At 38.3% G+C, this 27,104-nt stretch overlaps 1 protein-coding gene across 1 annotated transcript in view; it reads left to right on the top strand.

The window, feature by feature from the left end:
• The first annotated feature begins 5,120 nt into the window (after window positions 1-5,120).
• The window catches only part of LOC116863055 (protein kinase C iota type-like), a 44,273-nt gene continuing 22,289 nt past the window's right edge, over window positions 5,121-27,104 (top strand). The window contains exons 1-3 of the mRNA XM_032850554.1: window positions 5,121-5,307; window positions 5,469-5,525; window positions 21,935-22,054. Coding sequence (XP_032706445.1) covers window positions 5,136-5,307; window positions 5,469-5,525; window positions 21,935-22,054 — 349 coding nt within the window. The 5' untranslated portion in view covers window positions 5,121-5,135. The remainder of the gene's footprint in view (window positions 5,308-5,468; window positions 5,526-21,934; window positions 22,055-27,104) is intronic.

Here is a 27,104-nt window from a genome sequence, read left to right as displayed (position 1 = left end):
GAGAAGCCGACCTGGGCTAGGTGATGAACCAATTACAGTTCCAGCCTTACAAATGTGTCAGCAAGAAAATAAACTATGATACTGTACAAGACATGCTATATTTGACATATAAAACAGAATGCAGAGCACAAGTATAAAGAGGAAGAATTAAGGGAATGGGTACCTAACGGTCTAGTGGAGCAGAGGTGAGTGTGTAAATGGTTCCTAGAGAAAGACAATGGCAGATGGCCAGGACTGGTAGGGACTGAGTTTGGGAGGGCATTTCAGACTAAGCAGAGGGTACTATAGATACAAAGACAGGAATATGTTGTCATTGGCATAAATAAATGAGTTTCCTTTTCTGTGATTGTCAGGCAACATATGATATGATATGAATTATTTTAAGTTCAAAGCAAGGACATTTTGGGTGCCTGGGTGGCTCAGTTGGTCAAGCGTCTGCCTTTGGCTCAGGTCATGATCCCAGGGTCACGGGCTCAAGTACTGCATCCAGCTCCCTGCTCAGCAGGGAGTCTGCAGCTCCCTGTCCTTCTACAGCAGACCACCCCCCCACGTTGTGCTCTCTCTCTCTCAAATAAATAAATAAAATATTTTTTTTAAGTGAAGACATTTTATTTTACTATTTAAAGATTTTATTTTTAAGTAATACACCCAACTTGAACTCACAATCTCAAGATCAAGCATTGCATGCTCTACTGACTAAGCCAGCCAGGTGCCCCAAAGTGAGGACATTTTAAATACGTTAAGGCGAAAACTGCTATATGTCATTATCTGTAGTGTGGGAGTGAGATTGGGGAACAAGTTTGTGAAGCTGGAGTGAAGGGAGTACCCAGATAATGTGGAGATAAAGTAGGCCATGTCAATGTGGCAGTGAGAGGGCAAAGAAGAAGGGGTAAGAAAGTTATGGGGGTATTCTCCATTTAAATCAGCAAGGTTAATTAACACCTTAAAACTAAACTCTCTCACTAACCTCAGCTGTCAGGACTCCAGTCAGGAGTTTTCTTTGTGGCTTCTGTTCTTGAAGGTGAGGTACAACAGTGTGATAGTAAAACACAATCACACAAGACCCATGTCTACTATTCATGATCTCATTCGCCATTTTCCAAGCAGGATATTTTTCCTCCACATTGGGACAAGTATTTTGTGGTCACAAAATAGGAAAATGTTGGCCAAAATATTTTAAATCTCTTAAGCCTGTGGATTTGCACATTAATTAATTTTCCCTATTAAAGTTATTGCAATGAGTCAAAGGCAGGTTAATTCAGCCCAGTGCTCAATGTTTATCTCTGCAGGTCACAAAGTCACCCCCCCCCACCTGTCCTGCAAATGATCAGGACTTAGAGTTTAAACCCTTTTTTTCTCCTTTTAATGACATTATCCCATGCTCAGTGTATCCCGTGCTCACTGAAGAATGCTACGTTAAGGGCAGCAGGCTTACCCAAAGCTAAGTGTATTAGTAAGCACCATTAGCAAGCACGGACAGAAAGAAAATGGCTGTGGGAGATTTAGTCACAGTGTCTGCCATTGAGTTTACATTTCCTACCATTTGATTCTCAACTGAGGAAGAGGCATCAGAAATACCGTAGCAGTATTTGCCATCAACAAGAGGGCAAACAAGTTTTCGTATCTGATTCTGACTGCAAGACACACAGGTGAGGCTCAATAAGACTGAATATAAAGGTCAACTTCTTCTGATTATTCTTGTAAAAGCAGCTCAATCCATAGAAAGGAAGTGGCATTTTCCCAAAGATATGATTAATGTGATGCCAGGTTCCTTTTAAACCCTTTTACAGAGTCCTTTTTTCTTTAAAGAAATGGCTAGATAGTTTTCAGGATTTTCTTTTGTTATAACATAATATAACATAATTTCTTTGACCTGATCATCCTGTAAGCATAACTCTTTGTGCCTTATATCTATTATAATTTCATCACATTGACTTTAAAAACTAATGTCAGAGCACTTACAGAATGGAAACACAAGGAGCTCCCTATATATACTCTCCCCAGTGAAACAACCTCAACTCATGAAAATTATAAATAAAAATATAACCATTCATCAGACCCTGGAGCCATTTATAGCCCAGGGTATTGTCAGAAGCACTGGGGCAATCATTTGCCAATTAGTGGAGACTAACAGCTAGGAGTAGTATTAATAGAGGCAAACCAGCCCAAAACTGGATAGGGACATAAGGAAAAGAGTCAGAGAACCTGACTAAAACCACTGTCATCCCCCAGGGGAGGGAGAAGGAGTCTGGGTGTCAGCCTAGGGAGATGCGCCAAAGCTCTGGGGAGACATCAGAGCCTGCACACTCTGGGAGAAATAAACTCCCCTCAACTTGTCTGGCCAAGTCACTCAACAAATAAAGAAGCGAACAACAATGACAACAAACGTTGGAGCCAGTCTGGATCAGTCTCCATAGTAGCTACAATGGAAACCTACAGCTTGCAACAAAAAAACAGTGAGACATACAAACATGCAACTGAGCCCCATGCACGCAGAAACTGCCTTTGAGAGGATGCAGATGTTGGACTTAGCTGACAGGAAACAATGCTTATGAGTGCAGATTTGGAATTCTTCAACAAAATACTAGCAAACTGAATGGAGCAACACACAAAAAGGATGGTAGGTCACAACCTGTTGGGATTTGTCCTAGGAATGCAAGGTTTGCCTACATCCAAAAGTCAATTAATGTGACATACCATATCAGTAGAATAAAGGAAAAACGAGATTATCTTAGTAGATAGAGAAAAGGCACTAAACGAACACCAGCACTCTTTCAAAATAAAATAGTCTAACATCTGTCTGGCTCAGTAGGTGGAGTGTGGGACTCGATCTCCATGTCTTGAGTGTAAACCCCATGGTGGCCACAGAGCTCACTTTAAAACCAAAGAAAGAAGTAAAGTCAACAAACCAGGAGTAGAAGTTCCTCAACCTGACAAAGGGCATCTGCAAAAAAAAGGAAAAAGAAAATCTAGAGTAATCACATGTGATGTGTAAGACTGAAAACTAGCCATATAAGATTGAGAATAAGACAAAAATGTTCACATGCTCCTCTTTATTCAACATAGTACTAGAAGTTCTAGCTAAGGCATTCAAGCAAGAAAAAGAAATAGAAGGCAACCAAATTGGAAAGAGATAAATCAATTTGTATTCTAAAATGGCATAATCTGGTATACAGGAAATTCTAAGGGACTCACCAAAACACTATCAGAACTAATGAGTTCAGCAAGCTTGTAGGACATGGGATATATGCAAAATTAGTCTTCTATACACTGGCAATGAATAATCAAAAAATGAAATTAGGATGGGAATATAAATTGATGTAGCCACTATGGATAACAGAATGAAGGTTCCTAAAAAAATAAAAAATAGCAGTATGATAAGATGCAGCAATCTCAGTTCTGGTTATTTAGCCAAAGAAAACAAACACTACCTTGAAAAGATATTGCACCCCATGAAGCATTATTTACAATAACCAAGACATGGAAACACATATTTACTATAGATTCTTATTGATGACAAAGTAAGCAATAAGCCTCCTCTGAAAATAGTAATTACCTTCAGAGCATGAGCAGGCCAATGATGAAGGATTTTTCAAACTTCTAAGAATCCAAAATAAAAAGCTCTTCATGCCATACCTTTCTAAATTCTCATTTCCCATATAACATAAATTTCCTTTTGTCACAAGCATACTAAATTTTCTATTAATCCAATTAAAATTTCACACTCTCACTTCAGAAATAGTTTATATTTCATAGCTAATTGATTCATATTTAACATGTTGATACAGGTCCCCAATTCTCAATCCTCTGATACCAAGTCTTTCAACAGGAATTTTTATTTAGAGTTTATAATCCAGGGGCAGCAGGGTTGGTTGGTTACCAACCAACCATCCAACCAACCAACCAAGGAGCTCAGTTGGTTAGGGGCCTGCCTTCAGATTAGGTCATGAACTTAGGGTCCTAGGATTCAGCTCCCCTCTGGCTCCCTGCTCAGCAGAGAGCCTGCTTCTCCTTCCCCCTCTGCGGCTCCCCTGCTTTTGCTTCTCTCTCTGTCAAATAAATAAATAAAATCTTTTTAAAAAAGTGTTTATAATCCAAGTTTGTAGCAATTGAAGGACATCGTGCCAGACTAAGTGTCAGATGTAACTGATGAGTCAATCCTCCAACCCTATTGATCATAATAGAGAAAGTTATTTCCTTGATTATTCCAGCCTTTTTAGCATGTGTTGGTGCCAGGACTGAGGCAGGAGCTGGATTCCTACCTGTAATTACAGTATGTGACAGAGCCAAGATCAGTGGAAGGTCAGAGACTAGGCTACAAGGTCGGATCCGTTATACTGTAATCTTTAGCTAGGCAGTGATAGAAAAAAATAGAAAAAACAATGCTGATGGATGGATTGGGTAAATACGGTGCACCTGTGCCATGCGATGGCACTATACAAGGGCCTAGGTAGGGGGGCTGCAAAGGAAGAAATGTCGGTCTTTCATCATACCTTCCAGTTGAGTTTCCTCCTTTATTACGTTAATTATTACATTTGTTACATATGTTATTAAATTCTTCCCATAAAAGAGCTTGTGCTGAGCCGGTTACCAAAGTCTTGTTTCCCAAAAAGGCACTCTATAATTGAGATGATTTATGCAATTGGAAGGGAGAATTCATCAGGCGACAAACTGTAGATCGTGACGAAGCCCAATCATTTCCAGTGACCTCAGATGCCCAAGCTGGATTCGGGATTTCAAGCCGAACCCTCGCCGCGGCGTGCAAGCCGGAGACAGACTCAGTTCGAGAGAACGGGGAGGATGGTTTCCGACGTAAAGAACCTCCAGTCCCAGAATCCCATCGGGACTCCAAATCCCAGAAACCCGGCAGGGCTAATCTATCCCAGTCCCCAGTCGGCTGACCGCGGACGCAACCAAGTTGGGAAACCGGGGTGAGATGCTGCCGTCTTGTCCCCTAATGTTTTCCCTGCAGGAAGGGGGCTTTGTAGGGAGAACTTTGGCATTCTCTCAGTCACAGCTCCCAAGAAGTTCTCCCTTCCGGCCCGTGTGATGTGACAGGCTGCGTCTCCCATCCTCTCTCCCCCTTTTCCTAGCCCCCGTAAGAATGGTGCAGCCGGGCGGTGAGGCTCCTTGAGATGTATCGATGGTTGCGCCCGCCCTCCCCCGGAATGTGGGCCTTTGGAGCGAGCGAGGTGGGAGGGACCGGAGTGGGGAGGCGTGCTGGGCCCGGGCGGCGGGAGGAGCCGCGCGGTTCCGGCTGCCCCGGCGAGGCGACCCTTGGGTCCGCGCCGCGGGCGGAGTGGACAGGTAAGCAAGCGGCAGCCGCGCCTCTGGAAGAGGCTCGGGCAGCGGAGTCCCCCCACGGCGCCCGGCGCGCCCCCCGCACCCTCGGCCTCCCGCGTTGAGGCGGGGGAGTAAGGAGATGCCGACCCAGAGGGACAGCAGTACCATGTCTCACCCGATCGCAGGCGGCGGCAGCGGGGACCATTCCCACCAGGTCCGGGTGAAAGCCTACTATCGCGGGGGGGTGTCCAAGAGTGGGGGGGGGGGGGGGAAGGGAGGGGAAAGGCCCGCTCCACTTGGACTGGAGGCGGGGAGGGTGAGGGGCTGGAGATGTGGGCGAATGGGTCCGGGCGGGAGCCTCTAGGGACGCAGGATGGGTGACCAAGTGGTCGGGGGAGGACCATGGGGCGCTGCGTTGGGGCACCCCAAGGTGTGTTTCAGGGCGCCCGGGAGTCGCGCGGCTGATGGCTCCGGACTAGGGTCCGAGGGAGGAGTCTTGGAATGGAGCAGGTCCACCTGGTGGGTTCGAGAGAGACTCGCCTACTAAGAGATTTACAAGGGCTTTACGTCATGAAGTCTGAATGTGTTTGGGGTTGCGATTTGATTCCGAGTGATGCCTCAGTGAACTAAGTTTGCTCTAGGCTTGAAAGACAGGACCGCTTTAGTTTGCTGGTTCTTTGGATTACCAGAAGGCCTAAAGCCTCTGGTTCTCTAAGTCAGGTTTACCTTCCTCGCCTAGAACTGTTCACAAAGTGTATCCGGACTGTGGTCAGGCTGCCTGTGTATTAGACATAGGAGTTACTATTTAAGAGTAAAATTGATGGTTTTTAGGGATGTGCATTAGGTACTTATGTCTCCCCGAGATTAAGCTGTATATGTGTAAATTAAAACTGTGAATGCTTCTTTGTCAGTGTTGCTTCAAGGACCATTGATGGGGGGAGATACTGCAAGGAGAGAAGATGAACCAAGGCATAGTTTTAAAATCTGTGATCTTTACGCATATTATTACCTGTTACAACTCCTGTGCTTACACCAGTAATAACCCAGTCCTAGTATGGTTGTATTAAATCATAGTGTATAATCAGTGACCTGATGGACATATCCCCCTTCTCTTGAATTCAGTTGTGGTTTGAAATACGAGATAATTATATTTAGTAGCTTTAGAGAGGTGAAATGTTAGTGTGAACATGAAGATTTGAAGTTAAGGGTTAACAGAAAACCCAGTGGCTTTGGCCTGTCTGATTGTTTGTCCAAGCAGAAGTAAATTGCTTAAAAAAAACTCAAGCACTAGGAGGTTGAAACTGCAATGCATACTTTTACATTCCGGAGGGGATCAGTGAAGATAGCAAACTTTAAAAAAAAAAAAAAAAAAAAGCCTCTCTTGTTTTGATTTCAAAGGAAATGGAAGCCCTAAAATGTGTTATTGGTTTGATATAACGACTTACTAGTTCTCTTGCTGCCATGTAGCCTCTGACTTCTTGTTTATTAGGTTGACTGTATTCAGCTGTAGTTTACAAGAATTATTTTGGACAGTATCAGTGTTTTTGCTTAAATTGATCAAGGAGGTCTTCAGTTTAAAACAATACCTAGAAGTGTGTGTGCCTGTTTTTTAAAAGTTTGTAGTGGTCCCAAGAGCTGTTTTGACTTGAATATGGTCAGCTATGAACTTTGCAATGTGGGGGAAAAAAGTTTTTGCTTCCTTTATCTTACCTTTAACTTGATAGATGAGGTATTTCACTTTACTTTTTTTTTTTTTTTTTTTAGAATAGTGACTGGTCATATAGGCTTTTTTCTTAAGTAAGATTTTATTTGACAGTGAGAGAGCACAAGCAGGGGGACAGTAGAGGGAGAGGGAGAAGGAGGCTCCCCACTGAGCTGGGAGCAGGACTTGGGACTCAATTCTGGGATCCTGGGACCACGACCTGAGCTGAAGGCAGACACTTGACCTGAGCTGAAGGCAGACACAACCGGCTGAGCCACCCAGAGAGTCACCTCACTTTCCATTTTACAAAGTTGACAGTCCATGAGTTATTAGGCCTAGAGAATGAAATATATAGTAGGTGTTTGGTTTTTTTTTTTTTAGGGTGTCTCATTATAGACATTTTAAAAAACTGGATTAAATGAATATACTCACATGGTAGGAATATGAAAATTGTACAGAGGTATAAAATAAGTGACTTTAATCCCATTGTCCCAACTTCCAGAGGTATGCTGTTAACAGTTTATTTCTGTTCTTCTGGCAGTTGACTTTATTACTTTAAAAGTTATACTGCTGTTTCATGATTCAACTTTAGATAGTACCTTTTAATCCCATCCTCTCAAAGATTAGAAATTGGGTGAACACTGCCTTTTGTTTGCCCTTCTCCTGGTTGGTGCTTCTCAATTTTTGATTGTTAAACTATTATTTTCAGTTCTTTGGTTTACATTTATGACTTTAAACAATATAAATTCTTTTTTTTTTTTAAGATTTTATTTATTTGTTTGACAGAGATCACAAGTAGGCAGAGAGGCAGGCAGAGAGAGAGGAGGAAGCAGGCTCCCTGCCAAGCAGAGAGCCCGATGCGGGGCTCGATCCCAGAACCCTGGGATCATGACCTGAGCCGAAGGCAGAGGCTTTAACCCACTGAGCCACCCAGGTGCCCCTAAACAATATAAATTCTTGTCTTATTAAATTTAAATAGTTTCCAATGATTTTAACTATGAAGAGGAAGAAATTTAGCCCCCCCCCCCCATTTTTACTGGTTTGACAAATGGAAATAGGCCTAGTTAGTAAATTAAAATTACCATAAACTTCTCCTTTGGAAAGAAATCAAAGTCTGTTATATTTCAGGAATGTAGGTGTCATATTGTCTTGGCTTATTGCTACAATTATTTTTATAAAAGACAATAAAAAAGAACATATAACCCTTTAAGTGCCTGACTAAAATTTCTCCAAAACATTCAAGTTAACATTTTATTTTTTAAAATCTATGAATTTGGGCATCTGGCTTCGGCTCAGTCATGATCCCAGGGTCCTGGGATTCAGCCCAGCATCGCGCTCTCTGCCTAGCAGGAAGCCTGCTTCTCCCTCTCCCACTCCCCTGCTTGTGTTCTCTCTCTTGCTGTGTCTCTCTCTGTCAAATAAATAAATAAAATCTTTAAAAAAAAAATCTATGAATTTTTGTTAAAGAATGAAAGAATCAATCCCTTGCCCTTTATTGCTTTTTATTCATTGAAAGCTTTCTAACAGTGCCTTCATTTCAATCCTCATTTAAAGACAACATCAGCACTCTCTAAATTGTACCAATTTCTGTCCCCTGAAATTAGATCTGTTAAGATTATATGTTTATTAACAATAGTCTAAACTGGTGGTTTTGATATTACATAGTCAGCTGCTCATTACTACAGATGAAACTAAAATGAGTCACCAGTGAGGGTAGCTAATAAACAGGTAGGCTAACTAGAACACCTACCTGATTTTAAAATAGAAAATTCTTCTTTTGTATCAAGAAATGTAAGGATAATGTGCATTTGAAAAAAGTTGCTATTCTTTCAGATCTTATGAAAGGCTATTATTGGAAAGTTTTCTCCTATCCCCTTGTAACAGTATTTCTTTCCAATGAACATGAATCTTGGAATAGCCAGAATTTTTTAGTGAATCAATTGCCTTCTCCTTTCAAAGACGTGTATAGTGTTCTCTCATTCAGTTAAATTTGTTCTTAGTGCAAATGTGACATCCCTCTAGATGTAACAGATTTAATTAGATTTTTTCTAGTTTTTAAGCAGCAGATTAATAGCATTGAGAATCCGACTGGTTTGGGGTGCCTGGATTGCTCAGTTGGTCAGTTGTCTGACTCTTGATTTTGGCTCAGGTCGTGATTTTGGGGTGATGAGATTGAGCCCAGTGTGGGGCTCTTTGCTCAGTAGGGAGCCTGCTTGATATTCTCTCTTCCTGTCCCTCTGCCTCTCCCCCAGCACGCACTCAAGCTTTCTCTCTAAAATAAATAAATCAGTCTTCAAAAAAAAAAAAAAATCTGACTGTGTCACAGCCTATACACCCTTCTTTCCTTGACATGGGAGTTTGTCAGTGAGTAGCCTTCCTTCTTCAATCATTACCTAGTAGTGTTAGGAGGAAGAGAAACAGGTTTTGTTGGTTAGTGATAAATTGCTATTGTATGTGCTTATCCTTATATTAAAGTTACTTGATATTATGGGATAGAGTTTAACAAGGAAATGTCTGGACTACTCATTTCATTTTACATTATAAATGTATGGGAAATTTTGCAGAAAGATTGTAAAAATGCTTTTTAAACCCACTGCCATTGAACGGTTATAACATTCTAGAGTATTCTTTTTGTGCGCATCTACAAATAGGAGATTAACTCCTTGTGTATTTGGATTGTATAGCTGGTTCAGTGAAGAAGTATGCAAGATTTTTTTGTGAACAAGTCTTGGCAAGACTTGTTTTTAAAAGTATTGCAAAATAATTCTAGCAATATAAGGCATATCTCTAGAATGTTCTAAGGAAATACAAAGAGTATATTGAATTGGGAGTTGGGGGAATGTTAGTTATTAGTCGTGGAGCTTCTGGCATGGCACCTAACCACAGGACAACTCCTCATAGCTTTATCAGAGGAGAAATGACTTGGTGGCCTGGTGCCAAAAACCAAAATAGCTCTCTCAGAAATTTGAATCAGATAATACAGAGATAAATTGCTTGGTAGCAGTGAAGACTGGAGCTGCAGAGTTAAGGGAGAGGCTAGTGAGGCCAGCACCAACCAGGTACAAACGTCAGGTCTGAGAAAGCAGAGGAAGAGGCAGCTTTCTGTGAAAAAATTCTTCCTGGAGGTCCATGAGAGCTTTCTAGTACAACTCCCAACCCTCTTGTTAAGGTAACTTGAGTGTTTGGGTTTTTTTTAATGGTTGAAGTGAGCATAGTGAAAACCTGAATTTTTAAAATTCCAGTCTTGCTTAGGATTTCACGTATTACCTAAAGTGTGTTTAAACTCACTTTAATAAATATTGTTGAATACCTGCTGCCTACTCTAAGGTAGGCACATGGTGCTAGGGTGGACAGAGGGTGTAGAGGTGGCTAATCTAAGGCTCTGCCCTCAAGGGACTGAGGAACTTTTAGGAGGACAGACATAAAAGAGTTAATAAAGGAGTGTGTATGTGTTTATGTGTAAGGTCCTTGCAGGGATGGATATTGGGGATGGATCCTTCTAGAGGATGAAGTGTTTGAGGCTTTTAAAGGATAAATAGGTTTGCCTGGTTGATGAAGATGTGGGGTGAGGGTCATTCCAGGCATTGCACAACTGCGTGGTATGTTTGGGGAATTCAGATCAGTTTAGTTGTTAGTCCCATAGTCATTCCTTATTAGGACATAAAGTGTGAAGTGGGCACTGATAAGAAGTGAGGCTAAGAAGAGGTTCACAAGCACTACTCATGAAGATTCTCGAATATCATACTTTGGGCTTCGGACTTTTTTTCATTTGGTGAGGGTTTTAAGTAAGACAGATTCATGCTTAGATTTTCATCTTAGAAGGTTCACTCTTAGAACCAGTATGGGTGATGAATTAGCAGTGGATGAAGACTAATTTGGAGGCTTTGGAAGTAGTCCAGCTGAGAGAATCAGAGGGGGAGAAGAGGATATGGATTGAACAGTGATTTTAGGGGTAGAATCAATATGAATTATGCATTGATTGCCTGTGGGGAAAAGAGGGATTCTGACAACAATAGGTTTCTTATTTGAGAGAGACTAGGGAATAAAGGAGGAAAAGATTAGTGAGAGGAGGTAATTCATTATGTGGAACAAGTAACTGAATTTTGAGTTCTTCATCTTTGCAGGCATCCAGGTGGAAATGCCTAGAATTAACTGAAGTGTCATTTATTGTGTGCCTGCTGTATGTCCCAAGCCCTGTACCTGGCAGCTTACCTATGTAAGAATGTGGCTGAGAATGATGATAGAAACAAAAATGTGAACAGTTACCAAACGTAGATGACAAAGGCAAAGGACTAAAACTAAATTTTAACAATACAGACATACCTAAAGTGGAAAGTTCCCCTTCTACCCTCTCACCCCCACTTCCTAATGGTATCCATTGTTAATAGTTGGGATATTCTGCATCATATTAATGTCTTTAAGTATAGATATTGTGTGCACACAAACCCTTTTATTTTTCAAGTAAACAGATTTGTATTTCTACACATGTTTCTGCAACTTGATTTGTTTTCATTCATGATCATCTTTCCATGTGAAGGTAGGCAGGGATAACTAGAGACATATATAGAGAGCAAACTGCTTACTTTATAATCGATGTATAGTGTTTTATAGTATTGTTATACCATAATTTAATCTTTTTCCTGATTGATGAGCATAAAAAATTACCTTCATTAAATCAGTATTTCAAATTATGCTGAAGGAACATCCTTTTTATTTAATATATATTCTTGCAAACGTGGTCCAAAATTTGCCTATTTTAAAACTTGATAATTGTCTTCCAAACACCTACCAATTTACGTTCCAAACAACAGTGTACAAATGAAGTATTTTCCTTGTGTTCCCAACTGCACATTATTGGTCTTTAAAGTTTTTCCCAGTGGGGGGCGCCTGGGTGGCTCAATCAGTTCAGTGTCTGCCTTCAGCTCAGGTCCTGATCCCAGGGTCCTGGGATCAAGCCCTCCACTGGGCTCCCTGCTCAGCTGGGAGTCTGCTTCTCACTCTCCCTCTGCTCCTCCCCCTGCTCCTGCGTGTGCGCGCGCTCGCCCGCTCTCTCTCTCTCAAATAAATGAAATCTTAAGAAAATAAATAAAAATTTTCCCAATAGGCAACAAATGCTAACTTTTTTTATAGCTATCTTTTTATACATTACTGATCATTTGTAGTTCTGCAGCTTGTTTATTCATGTCTTTTGCCCAGTTTTTCTCTTGGATTCTGTCTTTTTTTTTTTTTTTTTTTTTTTAATTTATTTGAAGGGGCATTGACATTTTGTCTGTTAAAAAAGTTGCCAGCATTTCTCTAACCTGTTTGTCTGGAGTTTTTCACTTTAATTTAATCAAATCCATCTGTTTCTTTCTTTCTTTTTTTTTTTTTTCTTCCCCTTTTTGGCTTCTGGGTTCTCTTAGGTATGTGTATTTCCCATCTAAAAATATTTTTTGTATACTAATTACGCAGTTTTTCAAGCGATTATCTTTTCAATCAATCTGATATTTGGGGGTTTAGTTGTTTGTGATGTACTGATACGACTTAATTTTTTTAAAAAAGTGTATTCTAATATTGTTACTGAATAGGTTCTTTAACCACTGGGCTGAAGGACAACTTTATTCCACACTAAATTTCTCAGATGAACTTAAGTACTTTCTATTCTGTTTCATTGATTTTTTTTTAAAAAGATTTTGTTTATTTGAGAGAGAGAGAGAGAGAGTGAACATGAGCAGAGGGAGAGGCAGAGGAAGAGAGAGAGGGAGAATTAGATTCTCTGCTGAGTAGGGAATCAGATGCAGGACTCTATCCCACGTCCATGTGATCATGACCTCAGCCGAAGGCAGACATACACTCAACCAACTTGAGCCACCCAGGCGGCCCTTTTTCACTGATTTTGGGGAGAAATATATTTTTGCACATACCGCCATTGGTTTAATTATTGTAGTTAGTTTTGATATATGCTATGGAAAAGTCATTTCATTAATTTTCTATTTCCACATTTTCTTGGCTGTTCTTGTATATTTATTTTCTCTTCCAGAGTAGTTTTTGAAGGTTTTTCTAGGTTCCGGAAAAAAATCTTTTATTTTTTTTTTTTTAATTTTACTTTATTTATTTATTTATTTTTTAAAGATTTTACTTATTTATTCCAGAGAGAAAGAGTGAGCAGGGGGAAGAGCAGAGGAAGAGGGACAAGCAGACTTCCATTTGTGCCTGGGGCCTGATGCAGGACTCGATTGTAGGACCATGAGATCATGACCTGACCTGAAAGAGTCAGACGCTTAAGAGACTGAGCCACCCAGGTGTCCCCAGGAAAGAAAAAATCTTACTGGTATTTTGATTTGGAATTGCTTTGAATTTATAGGTTAATGTGAGAACTGATAGTTTTATAATATAGAGCTTTGCCTTTTAACTATGAGGTATAATACCTATTTATTGATTTTTTTTTTTCACTAAGGTTTCTATCCCTTAGATTTTACACATTTCCTGTTAAATTCTTAATTGTTTTATAATTTTGTTCTTTTTGTGAATGGAATATTTTGTTTTCAGGGGCTTATGATATATCATCTATTTTTGAATATTTAAGTTTAACTGGTCACCTTAATTCTAATAATTTCTTAGTTAACTTGGAATTTATAGCTAGATAATATAATCTGCAAATAACAATTTTGCCTCTTTAATATATATCTCACTTATTTTTCTTTACTATATATCTCACTTATTTTTCTTATCTTAACTATTTGGCTAGGTTTTCTAGACAGTGTTGAATTTTAGCGAGATCTTTTATCTTTTTTTTTTTTTTTTTTAAAGAGAGGGAAAGGGGGAGCGGGGAGGGGTAGAGGGAGAGAGAGGGAGAGAAAATCTCAAGCAAGGTCCATGCCCAGCTTAATGTAGGACTCCATCTCACCCCTCTGAGATCATGATCTGAGCCAAAATCAACAGTTGGACGCTTGACTAAGTCACCTGGGCACCCCAGCAGTGATCTCTTACCTTAATGAAGTATTATCAATAGTTAGAAAAATCTCACAAATTATCTCCAAAGATGCCCAGTCTCCTTTCCCCCTCTATGAGGAATGCTAAAAGGCATAGAAACTAATCTTTATAGTGTATCCAGTTGTTCCAAGAACTATGTTGAGTGTTTCCCCATCATTTTTAATTAATCTTCCCGGCAATATCCAGAGGCAGATACTATTATCTTCATTGTATGGATGGTAATGTTGAGGCTTAGTAAGCCACAGCACAAAGCTGAGTCTTAACCCTTCAGAGAATTTTTTTTTCCTTTTACTATATGGATGGGGCTTTTTAAAATCACTTTTTTGCTTTTTTGTCAAAGTCTTATTTCACAGTTCTTTTTGAGCCAGTTTTCTTTTTTAAGATTTTTAATTCACTTGAGAGAGAGTGAGAGAGCACAGAGAGAGTGAGCAAGCACAGGGAGGGGCAGAGGTAGAGGGAAAAAGAAATTCCAGCAGACTCCTCCCTGAGCTCAGAGCCTGGGGGCGGCGGGGGTCACCTCAATCTCATGACCCTGAGACCATGACCCTGAGCTGAAAGTAAGAGTTGGACACTAAACCAACTGCACCAGTCAGGGCCCTATTTATCATCATGATCATTTAAAAATGGCAGTTGCTTTATGACTTTTTATGAATAAATTAATTTGAGGAATGGTACTATGAGATTGTATGAATATTCTCTTTCCTCAGAACTTTTAACCCAGTGATTTTACCATCCATGGATAATTCTGCCTAAATCTATTATATCAGTGATTACAAATAAGACTTTTTTCTCTTTATACTACATTTAATTTTGGAGAAAAGCTTATTTTGAGATAGCAGAAGGACTGAACTGGTGGTTGCTTTTTTTTTTTTCAGGTTTATTTTTAAAAGCAATTAGTCCTACGGAAAAACTTTAGATTCTATATTTTAGAACATGGAACATAATGAATGCTTAAAGCAGTTCGTCTTCTGAAGCCCAGTAGCAAAATTAAGACTGCCTTTTTTTTCTTTTTTAAAAATTCAGCTAAAACTATATCTAAATTTGCCATTTTGGGAATTTTTGTGGTGAAGTAGACTATATTCTGTCGAAGACCAGTGGTAAGATAATTTATGCTAACACTGAAGTTAAAACCAGAAAAAAAAATCTTTCATGCATAATTTGTTTTATACCTTTAGAAAGTAATATCTTTATTTTGTAGCTCATTTTTAGCTTTAGGGCTATAATAAGGATCTGGTGTTTGCAGAGGGTATGAACATGGTGCTTTTTCAATTACTTAGAGAAGTGTTTATATAAAACTCCCTTAAATGTTTTAGTTCCTGGAACTTAAGGAGTGGCAGTTGATAAAGCATGACTCCTTCACTGAGTCTCTTTAGGATGTTTGTACTTATGTTTTTTAAGGATTATTTAAAAAATATTCTGATAAATATTTTTTAGCTCTTGCAAAATAAGATTCCTTAAAAATCCCTATTGTTTACAGACATGCTTACATATGTGTTAATTTTAAGTTCATGTGGACCTTAATAAGGAAGTCACATTTTGATCATATCTGATACTAGTTTTTTTCCCTTGCCTTCAAAAAATACAATGCCATACTTGTTCTTTGCCAGAGAAAGTCTACAGGAGCCTTTACTTATTTAATTCTAAAATACATTCTTTCAACTTTTACTCCCTTATACTAATGACCTTGAGGGTATTTTGAAAGAAAAATTGCTGGGGAGGTGGGGGGAATGGGCAAAGTGGGTGATGGGTATTAAGGAGGGTGCTTGTGATGAGCATGAGGTGTTGAAGTGATGAATCCCGAAGTTCTACTCCTGAAACCAATACTACACTATATGTTAACTAACTTGAATTTAAATAAAAGCTTGGAAGAAAAAAAATAATATTAAAAATAAATAAAATTGAACAACCCCCCCCCCCAAAGTTGTTTTAAGGTTAGCATATCTCTTAATAATGTTGTTAGAAGAAGGAACTATTTTCTATTTTTATTTTCTTTTTTAAAAATAAAATTTTAAAATATTTAAAACAATTTTATTAATAATAGTCATTTTAAAAATTTTAAAAATATTTTGTTTATATTTTTTACTAGAAAGCAAATTTTATAATAAAATCATACCTTTATATGGTAGAGAAATTAATGATTATCTATACCATTCAGAAGAGTCTAAGTACAAAGCACATCTTCTTTCCATCTCTGATCTCTCCCCATTCCCCAGTTCCACTACCCAGAGTTAACTACTTTTAAAATTTTGTTTTGTTTTGAGGTGCCTGGGTGAATCAGTCGGTTAGGCATATGACTCTTGATTTTAGCTCAGGTTACAATCTCAGGGTCCTGAGATAAGCCAGTGTTGGCCTCCATGCTGGGTATGGAACCTGCTGACGAATCTTTCCTCTCCTGTCCCTTTCCCACTCCCCATGCTCGCTCTCTCAAAAAAATAAATTAAAAAAAAAATCTTGAAAATTTTGTTTTGTTTTATTATATCCGTTGTTCAATATGAAAGATGAGGAATTTAGTACTTCTTTGTCACTGTCTCTCCTGGTTTTTAGTTCTTCTAATCGTTATGTTTGTAACTTAAATAATGTACCTTCTTCTGCTTTTCTTTTTAATTGTGGTTAAAAAAAAACCACTTAATTTACATCTTAACCATTTTTAAGTGTACAATTCAGTAGTGTTAACTATATTCACATTGTTGTGTAACCAATCTCTAGAACTTTTTCATTTTGTAAAACTGAAACTGTACCTATTGAATAATTCCCCATTTCCACGCACCCCCACCCCCTGGGAACCACTGTTCCAATTGAGTGGATTCACACAGTATTTGTCTTTTTATGACTGGCCTATTTCGCTTAACATAATGTCTTCAAGATTCATGCATATGTCAGAATGTCCTTATATTCAGTCATTCATTTGTTTGTTCATTCATTCATTCATTCAAGTAATCTCTGCACCCAATATGGGGCTCTAACTCGGGACCCTGAGATCAAGAGCCACATGCTCCGCTGACTGCTCCAGCCCGGTGTCCCAGAATTTCCTTGAAGACTAAATAATATTCCTTTGTGTTTATAGATCACATTTTGTTTATCCATTTCTCTTTTAATGGACACTTGGGTTGCTTCCATCTTTTGGCTATTGAAAGTAATGCCACTATGAACATGGGTGTACAAATACCTGTTGGAGTCCCTATGTCCTGTTCTCTTGGACCTGTACCCAGAAGTGGAATTACAGGATCAAGTGGAAATTCTGTTTTTAATTTTTTGAGGACCCTCCATACTGTTTCTTATAACTGCTGCACTGTTTTACATTCCCACCAACAGTGCACAGGGCTTCTGTTTCTCCACATCTTTGTCAACACTTGTTATTCTGTTTTGTTTTGTTTTGTTTTTTTGATAGTAGTTATCCTAATGAGTGTGAGGTGATATTTCATTATGGTTTTGATTTGTATCTCCCTAATGTTTAGCTATGCTGAACATCTTTTCATAAGCTTGTCGGCTGTTTGTATATCATTTTGGAGAAATGTCGGTTCAAGTCCTTTGCCCATCTTTTATTTGGGTTATTTGGTTTTTCTTTTTCTTTCTTTTTTTTTTTAAGATTTTATTTATTTATTAGAGAGAAAGAACGAATGGGGAGAGGGGCAGAGGGAGAGGAAGAAGCAAACTCCTTGCTCAGTAGGGAGCCCCTTGTGGGACTCAGTCCTAGGACCCTGGGGATCATGACATGAGCCAAAGGCAGACACTTAACTGACTGAGCCACCCAGGTGCCCCCATTTGGATTTTTCTTGTTCCCTGTTTTTATTTTTAAATTATTAATTTTAGATAGAGTATTGACTCTCTACTAAGAAACATTTTGAAAATAAAATTTCTCCACATCTTGATTTTTCTTAGAAATTTTTACATTCTAAAAGTTTGTAACATTGTTCTCTTCTTTAACTTACAAATTTCTGTTTAAAGCAATTGTTTTTTTTTTTTTTTTTAAGATTTTATTTATTTATTTGACAGAGAGAGATCACAAGTAGGCAGAGAGGCAGGCAGAGAGAGAGGAGGAAGCAGGCTCCCTGCTGAGCAGAGAGCCCGATGCGGGACTCAATCCCAGGACCCTGAGATCATGACCTGAGCCGAAGGCAGCGGCTTAACCCACTGAGCCACCCAGGCGCCCAGTTTAAAGCAATTGTTAAAAGCATTTATGAGTTGCCGAACTGGCTTAGTTGGTGGAGTGTGTGACCTTGATCTTGGGGTTGTGAGTTTAAGCCCCATGTTGGGTGTAGAGACTACTCAAAAATAAAGTCTGGTGCAACTGGCTGGTTCAGTTGGTTAAACATCTGACTTCAGCTCAGATCATGATCCTCCAGGTCCTGGAATCAAGCCCTGCATTGGACTCCCACACTCAGCAGGGAGTCTGATTGTCCCTTTCCCTTTGTTGCTCCCTACCCCCAACTGGTGCACGCACGTGTGCTCTCTCTCTCTCAAATAAATAAATAAAATCTTTTAAAAACAAAACAAAACAAATTTAAAATGAATGCTTATGTAGGTATTAAGTACTTAAAGAGCCAAGTAGTATGATCAGATGCTTAAAGAAGGAAAAGTAATCTTGCATAAATAAAACTTTTCTCTTTTAAAGGTTCCTCTTAACTTTGTTGTTTGGGGCTGGTACGTTTTCTTCACCACTTTTATTTCATCTGTTTTCAGTCATCTGGGATTTTTACTTTCTGGTCCACTGCTGGTGCCTTTTCTGACTTCTAAGACTTAGATAATTTGGCATTTCAGTTTTCTTCTCTCTCTTTCTTTTTTTAAAGATTTTATTTATTTATTTAACAGAGATCACAAGTAGGCAGAGAAGCAGGCAGAGTGAAGAGGAAGCAGGCTCCCTGCTGAGCAGAGAGCCCAATGCGGGGCTCTATCCCAGGACACTGGAATCATGACCCAAGCTGAAGGCAGAGGTTTTAACCCACTGAGCCACCCAGGCGCCCCGCCATTTCAGTTTTCTGAAGTTCCATGGTCCCTTCGAATGAAGAGATACAGATGTGTGTTCCCTCTGCCATATTAAACCAGAGGCATTTGTTGCTTTTGTGTGTTGCTTTTAAAAGGTTAGTTGGGGAGGGGATGGGTCAGAGCACAGTGTCCACCCCAGGTGTCATTAGATTTGGATTTGAATTCATATTCTATTTTTTTTTAAAGATTTTATTTATCTGACAGAGATCACAAGTAGGCAGAGAGGTAGGCAGAAAGAGAAGCAGACTCCCCGCCGAGCAGAGAGCCAGATGTGGAGCTCGATCCAGGACCCTGGGACCATGACCTGAGCTGAAAGCAGAGGCTTTAACCCACTGAGCCACCCAGGTGCCCCCATAGTCTATATTTTAACTGGGAGAGACTGGCAAATATTCCTTTGTGCTTTGCTTTTTAAATCTGTAAAATAGGTTTAGTCTGTCTAGTTTGACAGTTATTGTGAATGTCATATAAGATACAGTTTGTTTAGATACCTGGACCACATTCAGTATTCTATGAATGCTTATAGCAAAGGAAACATAAACCGGGATAGTACCCTGTCAAAAGTGTGTTTTCTGGAAGATGGTTTTCTCCTAGAGAGTATTTCTTCTACAGTCCGTTAAGAAACGTTTAAGTCCTTATGATGTTAATAGTTATGTGAATCTGTGAAACAGTATGAGAATTCTTATCTTCCAGTTGTGTACGATTTAGTTGAGGATGTGTCACCAGTGTATGAGTTAAATAACAGAAGATGGAACATAGGATACATGTTGGACAGGTTTAGAAATGTAGACCATTGGGCTTGTGTGGTTGAAAAAGGTTTAATGGAAGTTCATGTTGAAATACCAGTTAAAGAATTGATCCCCACCTCCCCATATAAACTGGGCCTTGAACTGAGGAAAGGTCAGAATTAAAACTTGGATCATCAAGGTCTTCTGTGTGAAGGTCATGAGTAAACCAGATGTCTGTCGTAGAGTATATGTGTTGGGGATGGGTTCAATTTGAGAATAGAACCAGATTATTAAAAAACTTAAATACCACACACAGAGAGCTGGAATTACAGATTTAAGAGACCCACTACATAGAGATAGTAGTTAAAACACTGAATGTGAATTAGGTTTAGAGAGAAAGAAAGAGTGACAGAGGATGAATGTGAGAGAGGGTGTAAAGAGTATCTTGTGATTGACGACCGAAAGAGACTAGAGTTCAGAAAAGCAGACAGAGAACCAGGGTGGCATAGTATTATGAAAGCCAAGGCAAGAGGGTTCTCAGAGGCAGGGGCAGAAAGTTCTGAGTTGCTTAGAATGATTCTCAAGAAAAGGCCAGTCAGTTTCCATGCTCAGCTCTCTGCTTACCTTTGACAGCCCCTAAAGACTATAGTTTTTTTTAACTTTTTTACAGATGACTTAAAATTCTAAACTCCTTATTTCCTTCTCTGTGCTCTGTGTTCAAGCTACCCATGTGTGTTCACAGTTCTTCCTTTCTTCCGTGAATATTTCTCAAGAATACATTCTGTGGGGCACCTGGGTGGCTCAGTAGGTTAAGCCTCTGCCTTCAGCTTGGGTCATGGTCTCAGGGTCCTGGGATTGAGCCCTGCATTGGACTCTCTGCTTGGCAAGGAGCCTGCTTCCCCCTTTCTCTGCCTTCCTCTCTGCCTACTTGTGATCTCTCTCTCTGTCAAATAAATAAATAAAATCTCAAAAAAAAAAAAAAAAGAAAAGAATCCATTCTGTGCTAAGCACTGGGTCTAGGCACTGTGTTGGCCACTAGGAATATAATGAACAAAACAAAATCCCTACTTTCATCAAACTTATATTCTAGCTGGGGTAGATGGTAGACTATAAACATTGGTTTACCCGTTGAAGTAGTAGAAGAGGTTGGTCGGAGAGGTAGCCAGCGCCTGGTAGACCCTACTAGGGACTGTTACTCTGCATGAGAGACAAAGACATTTGAAGAGTTTAAAACAGGAAAGATGTGAACTGTATTAACTCTGTAAAACTCTTAGAACAGTTTGACACCTAGAGATCTTTGTAAGTGTTTGTTAAATTAGAGTCTTTCAGGCTATCTGACTTAACATTTGAAAGGATACTGTGGCTGGCTACTGGGCCTAGACTAGATCATAGGGAGCCTTCTCGTGGCTCCTTGTAGGAAACCCCAGGCCTCCTGTTGCGATTTCAGGCTTCACAGTGAGTAGCTGCTAGGTAGATTTATTTGAATACTGTTGCTTATCTAACACTAAAACAAACATAAATACACTTTTATGTCTATTCCTATGTTTTCTGCATATCTACCTTAAAACATTAGTCATATTATAAAACCAATTGGGACAAATGGGAGTTCTTTGGGAAAAGGTGAAAATGAAGGTGTGAAGTCTAAAAATCATGCCATACAAAGAATGGATGACAGTCTCATGGATGGTTAATCTGTGGAAGTGGGGGCTGAGGAAGAGGACATGACAGAGCTTTGTCCAGTTATTGAAGAGCCATCTCTTAGACGAAGGATAGACTTCTTAGGGAGAGGAGATCTGGAGTCAGCGATTAGAACAGATTTCAATTATATATAAGGCAGAAACTAATCAATAACTGAGCTGTTCATCTGTGGAGTGCAGTGCCTCACAGAAGAGTGTGCTCCTGAAAACTAATATTAAAGCAAAGTGGGACGACCGTCAGAGCAGTTAAGGTGGGCTTCCTGAAGGAGGAGGGAGATTGAATTGAAGTTTCTCACAAATCCACTATTTTTATTTTTTATTTTAAAATGTTTAATTTAAATTCAATTTAGTTAACATTCTACTCTTTTTATTTTTGAAATTATTGATATGGGTTTTTCTTTTTTTCTTCTTTTTTTTTTTTTTACTTTACAGAGATCGTCTACCGGAAGCAATGCAATGATACACACTCACAAAATATCTGACGTCCTTCAGATTGCCAGGCATTCAGTAGTATGTAGAACATCATTAGTTTCAGTTATCTTCAAACTTAAAACTCTTTTTCTTTTTCAGAGATATCATGATAACACATTTTGAACCTTCAATCTCCTTCGAGGGCCTTTGCAGTGAGGTTCGAGATATGTGTTCCTTTGACAATGAACAGCTTTTCACCATGAAATGGATAGACGAGGAAGGTGAGTGATAAAGAGAGGGTGTATGCATTTGATCTAAGATACTATTTTATCATTTATTTTTAAAATATAGTAAAAGTCCTAATTTATTAGGACTGTTAGGTAAATTAGAAATTTGATGCCATTTTTATTTTGCTTCAGGTACTTAAAAGACTATCACTAAAGGGGACAGTCTTTGTTTTGTCCTTTTTAACTCCAAAAAAAATGAGAAATTAATGTGACTATCTTCCCCCATTAACATAAACATCAAATAGTATTATATTTTACTTTAATTTTGAATATGAATGTTGTTTTATACTTTAGAGATTACTGTCAATAATTTGGCAGTATTTTTTGCTGAATATTCCTTCAAAGAAAATGTTACAGAATAAAAGTGATTGTGACACTATGATTTCAAAGATGGTGGCATTGATACCTTAATGACTTGGACTCAGAAAACATTTATTGAATATCTATGTACTAAAAGTAGATATTTTCTGCTCTTAAAGTCAATGTCTCATTGGGAGATGGACATGTAAATAACAAATGTGGTGAGTTGAACATATTGCTTAGGGATCTTGGAATGCAAAAGAAGTAGCATGTCCATGTGCCCGAAATATTTGTGACATTTGGACTAAAATAGTAACAGAGTAAAAGTTTTTGAAGTGGTGGAGGTGAGGGGAAAACCATTTTTGACAAAGAATAAGATAGAAAAAGGACAGAGGTATGAAGAACATGGTGTGTGTGGAAGAGCGGTAATTCACTAAATTAATGTGTGGGGGAATGGTGTGGTTCAGGACTAGATCCTTGCTCCTGAGTGTGGTCTGCAGAACTTTTAGAAAAGGCTCATCACAGACTCCTGGATCCGAATCTATATTTTAACAGGAACTACAGGTAAGTAACATGAATATTAAACTTGTCGAAGCTTAGGGTTGACTCAATCCTGGAAGGCTTTGCAAACCACATTAGACTTTATTTTACATGATAGAATGTCACTGAAGTATAGCTTAAAGATACCCTAAATATACTAGCTTTGTATTATGGCCCTCTATTAATTGTAATGAGAATGAAATTCTTTTTAAGGAAAGTCGTTATAATATGTAGTTCAATATTTGGGGCCATTTCTAGGTTTCCTGATAGGAAGAGCCCTGGAAAGATATTATCCTAGATCCAAGTTGTACATAAACTCAAAATCTATTTTTACTTTTTAAACACATTTTTAAAAAAAGTTTTATGTATCTAATCTCTGTGCCCAATGTGGGGATAGAACTCATGACCCCAAGATCAAGAATCACATGTTCCTCCCAGCTGAGCCAGCGAGGCACCCCTTTAAAGACATTTTTAAAACTTTCTCTAAAGTAATCCATATTTGCTGTTTGGGAAAAAAAGTAGCACAGGTGTTTTGAAATTTTGAAAGAAGGCTTCTCTTTGCCCTTTCTCTTCTTTCCTTCCTCATCAGTTCCAGCCATAAGAGAGAAAAACCACGGTAACAGCTAGTATATATCCTTCAAGATATTTTCTCTGTATATACAAATATGTTTGTTTCTGTACATTATTTATAAGTGTACTTTTTTTTTTTAAAGATTTTATTTATTTATTTGACAGAAATCACAAGTAGGCAGAGAGGCAGGCAGGGAGAGAGGGGGAAGCAGGCTCCCTGCTGAGCAGAGAGCCCGATACGGGGCTCCATCCCAGGACCCTGAGATCATGACCTGAGCCGAAGGCAGAGGCTTTAACCCACTGAGCCACCCAGGCGCCCCTATAAGTGTACTTTTTTAATACAAAAAGAATTTAATCACATAAATCATTAAATGATATTTCCCTTTTATGTTGTGAATTGGACATTTTTCATTTCAGCGTGAATAAAATTACACCATTACTTTTTTTTTTTAAAGAATTTTATTTTTTTAAAGTAATCTCTGTGTTCAAACCCCAAAGTGGGGCTTGAACTCACAACCCCAAAATCAAGAGTCACATGCTCCACTGACTGAGCCAGCCAGGCACCCCTACAGCATTACTTTTTTAAGTGCTGTATAATATACCACATCATTGTAGATATTTCATGGTTTATTTAATCCCTTATTGGTGGATGTTTGGACTACTTCCAGGTTTGGTTTTTTTTTTTTTTTTTTTTTTTGCTACTATAAGCAATACATAATGAACATCTTTATATGAAATTTTGTGCAATTGTATGGGACTTTGTGTAGCAAATACATAGAATATGCACATCATAAATTTTGGTAGCTAGGGACAATTTTGCATTCAAAACAAGTTTAAACCAATTTATGGCACAGTTACATTGAATGAGAGCATGCCTTTGCTCTTACCCTTACTAACCTCAGATATTATGAGTCTTAACATTTTTTGAAGTCTAGTAAGGGAAATACTAGCTTGGTATTTTAAATTCTGTATTATTTAAGGACAAGTCTATCTCTATCTATTCATCCATTTTTGACCACAAGGCTAGTTTAAGTATTGTTAATTCTAAATGGTGTGGATATCTCACAGTATATCTTCAGCCTAAATATGAGACTATATAATTTAGCACAGTATATACAATATAGTTAGCATCAATAAATTGATTCTTATCATGAGCTAATGTTATTCTCATTGTTTTTGTTTTTTTTTTTAAGTAAACTCTATGCCTAATATGGGGCTTGAGCTCACAAGCCTGAGATCAGGAGTCTTATGCTCTACCAACTGAGCAAGCCGGGCACCCCAATGTTATTCTCATTTTAATCCTATCCTGATCATTTCATGCCATTTATTTCCCATTTGGGATTTTTTTTCAATTGGTGGTTTTCAAACTAGTGCACATAGGAATCATAGATAATGCATTTTATTAAATTGATTTAGAGATAACCCATTAAAAATTGTTATAGTATTTGGGGTGCGTGAGTGGCTCAGTTAAGCATCCAACTCTTAATTTCATCTCAGATCATGATCTTGGGGTTGTGAGATCAAGTCCCAGGTCAGGCATGGAGCCTGCTTAAGATTCTCTCTCCCTCTCCCCCTCCCCCTATCTCTCTCACCCTCTCTGAAATAAAGTAAAATAAAATGAAACAAAATTTTACAGTACTCTTATACTTTGTATTGTCTTTACCTGGGAAGCTCTGTTCCCACATTGTTATATGGCTATCTCTTTCCTGTCCTTCAGGTTACTCAAATGTCCTGTCCTCCAAGAAGCCTTTCACTTCCTGTTCACTTTGAATCTCATTTTATGGTAGAATGGAAGCTCCATGAGAACAGAGATCTTGTCTTTGCCTTGGAGCTCCAGTGCCTAGAGCAGTACTCAATAATAGTGTGCTCGAAAAACATTTATGAGTTGTAGAAAAGGCTAAAAGCAAGGCTGTCCTGTAGTTTTATGTACATTATTGAAGATTTAAGTGTTGGGAGTTGTGGTTTATTCTATTTTTTCTTAACATTATAGGATATTTTAATTAACAGATTCATGTAGTAAATTAAATTAATTCTCTGGTGAAACAGTCTTATCCTTTTATAATGCAATTCAAAGTTCTTTGTCTCTAAATAGCTATTAAATGTCCTAATTTTCTGGGGAGAACTGTAAAACTATAGCCTCATTCAAGTAAAAGGTGAAACTTTCTATTAAAGTCTGCTGTTTCCTATGTGATCCTTGTTACCCTGGTTAATTTTGATAACAGTCTCTTCTTAATTTTAAGCATATAGAGCCAGTAGTAATTATTTTTAAGTTTGTTACAATTATTTTTCAGTTTTAATTTTGTTACCTTTATTTTTAGCCAGGTAGGCCATCAGGGGTGCTTATCTAGAGAAAAAATTCTCTTCAGAATCAGTGGGACACAGGACTATGATTTCTCTGGTTTATGAGCAACACTGTCTAGAAGCTAAGCTTTTAACTGTGTTGTTTTTTCTGTTAGAACAAATAATGATCACAAGCTTACTTCATTTCTTAAAGTAGATCTATGACAGCCATCCTTTTTCCTTGTGTTCAAAACCAGTTTTACTGATTTGTTTTGATGTGTCTGTGGAAAAACTGGTTTGCTTAATCTAACTAAACATTTTAGAATGAATAGTAATTTTGTAACAATTATACCTCCCTTCTCATGTGAGGAGAGAATATGGGACAGAGAATGATAAATGACTTTTTAGTTCATCAAACTTTAATTGTGACTGTTTTTCCTTAAGGATATGCTTTTTTATATTCACAATCTAATATTAAGTATTTTCTAAATTTCTGATTCATTCAGAATCTGATTACCAGGTTTATATTTAACTGCTTCTAGTCTGTCACTTCTCTTTTATTAGAAACTAACCTTTGGGTATTTTATTTCTTAGTTAAGTTTTTATTAAGAGTGGTGCTTGCTTTTTAACAAAAATATTGATCTGTTTGAAGGAAAAAGTATCTTTGAGGATCCTCAGAACCTGAGATCTTTCCTATAAACAAATTAATGATGTCTTTTTTGGTGAATATACAACTAGAAGGGATTGGGTAACAGTTTTTTCCTTTCTTACAAATAGCCAAATATTGTACAGGCTATTATTTAACCCGCCTTTTCACTTAACATCGTGTGGATTATCTTTCCATATCAATGTATGTAGAATTATATAACGTGGTTTATATGATGTTTATATAACTTAACCAATCCCCCTTTGATGGATATTTGGATTATTTTGTAGTGTATAAAAAATATTAGTGCAGAGACTATCTTTGTACATAATTTTTTTTTGGGAAACCTGTACTATATTACTTATAGGGTGAATTCCTTGAAATGGAAAGTGTCCTTGAAAATAGGTGGTACCAAATTGACCTCCAAAAATATTCTGCCTTTTGTTTTACTTTTCACCAATAACACATGTAAGTTATTATTTTATTATTATTCATATTTAAAAGGCCACCTAGGCATACTTCAGTCAGTTAAGCATCTGCCTTTGGCTTGGGTTATGATCCCAGAGTCCAGGGGTGGAGCCCCATGTTGAGCTTCCAGCTCAGTGGGGAGTCTGCTTGTCCCTCTCCCTCTGCTGTTCCCCCTGCTTGTGCGCTCTTATGCCTGCTTTCTCTCTCTCTCTCTCCCAAATAAATAAAATCTTAAATAAA

Source organism: Lontra canadensis, unplaced genomic scaffold (assembly GCF_010015895.1).
Source record: "Lontra canadensis isolate GAN:19392208 unplaced genomic scaffold, GSC_riverotter_1.0 scaffold494, whole genome shotgun sequence".
Taxonomy (NCBI): Eukaryota; Metazoa; Chordata; class Mammalia; order Carnivora; family Mustelidae; genus Lontra; species Lontra canadensis.
The sequence above is the reverse complement of the archived record's forward strand: the minus strand, read 5'-3'. Positions and strand labels throughout refer to the sequence as shown.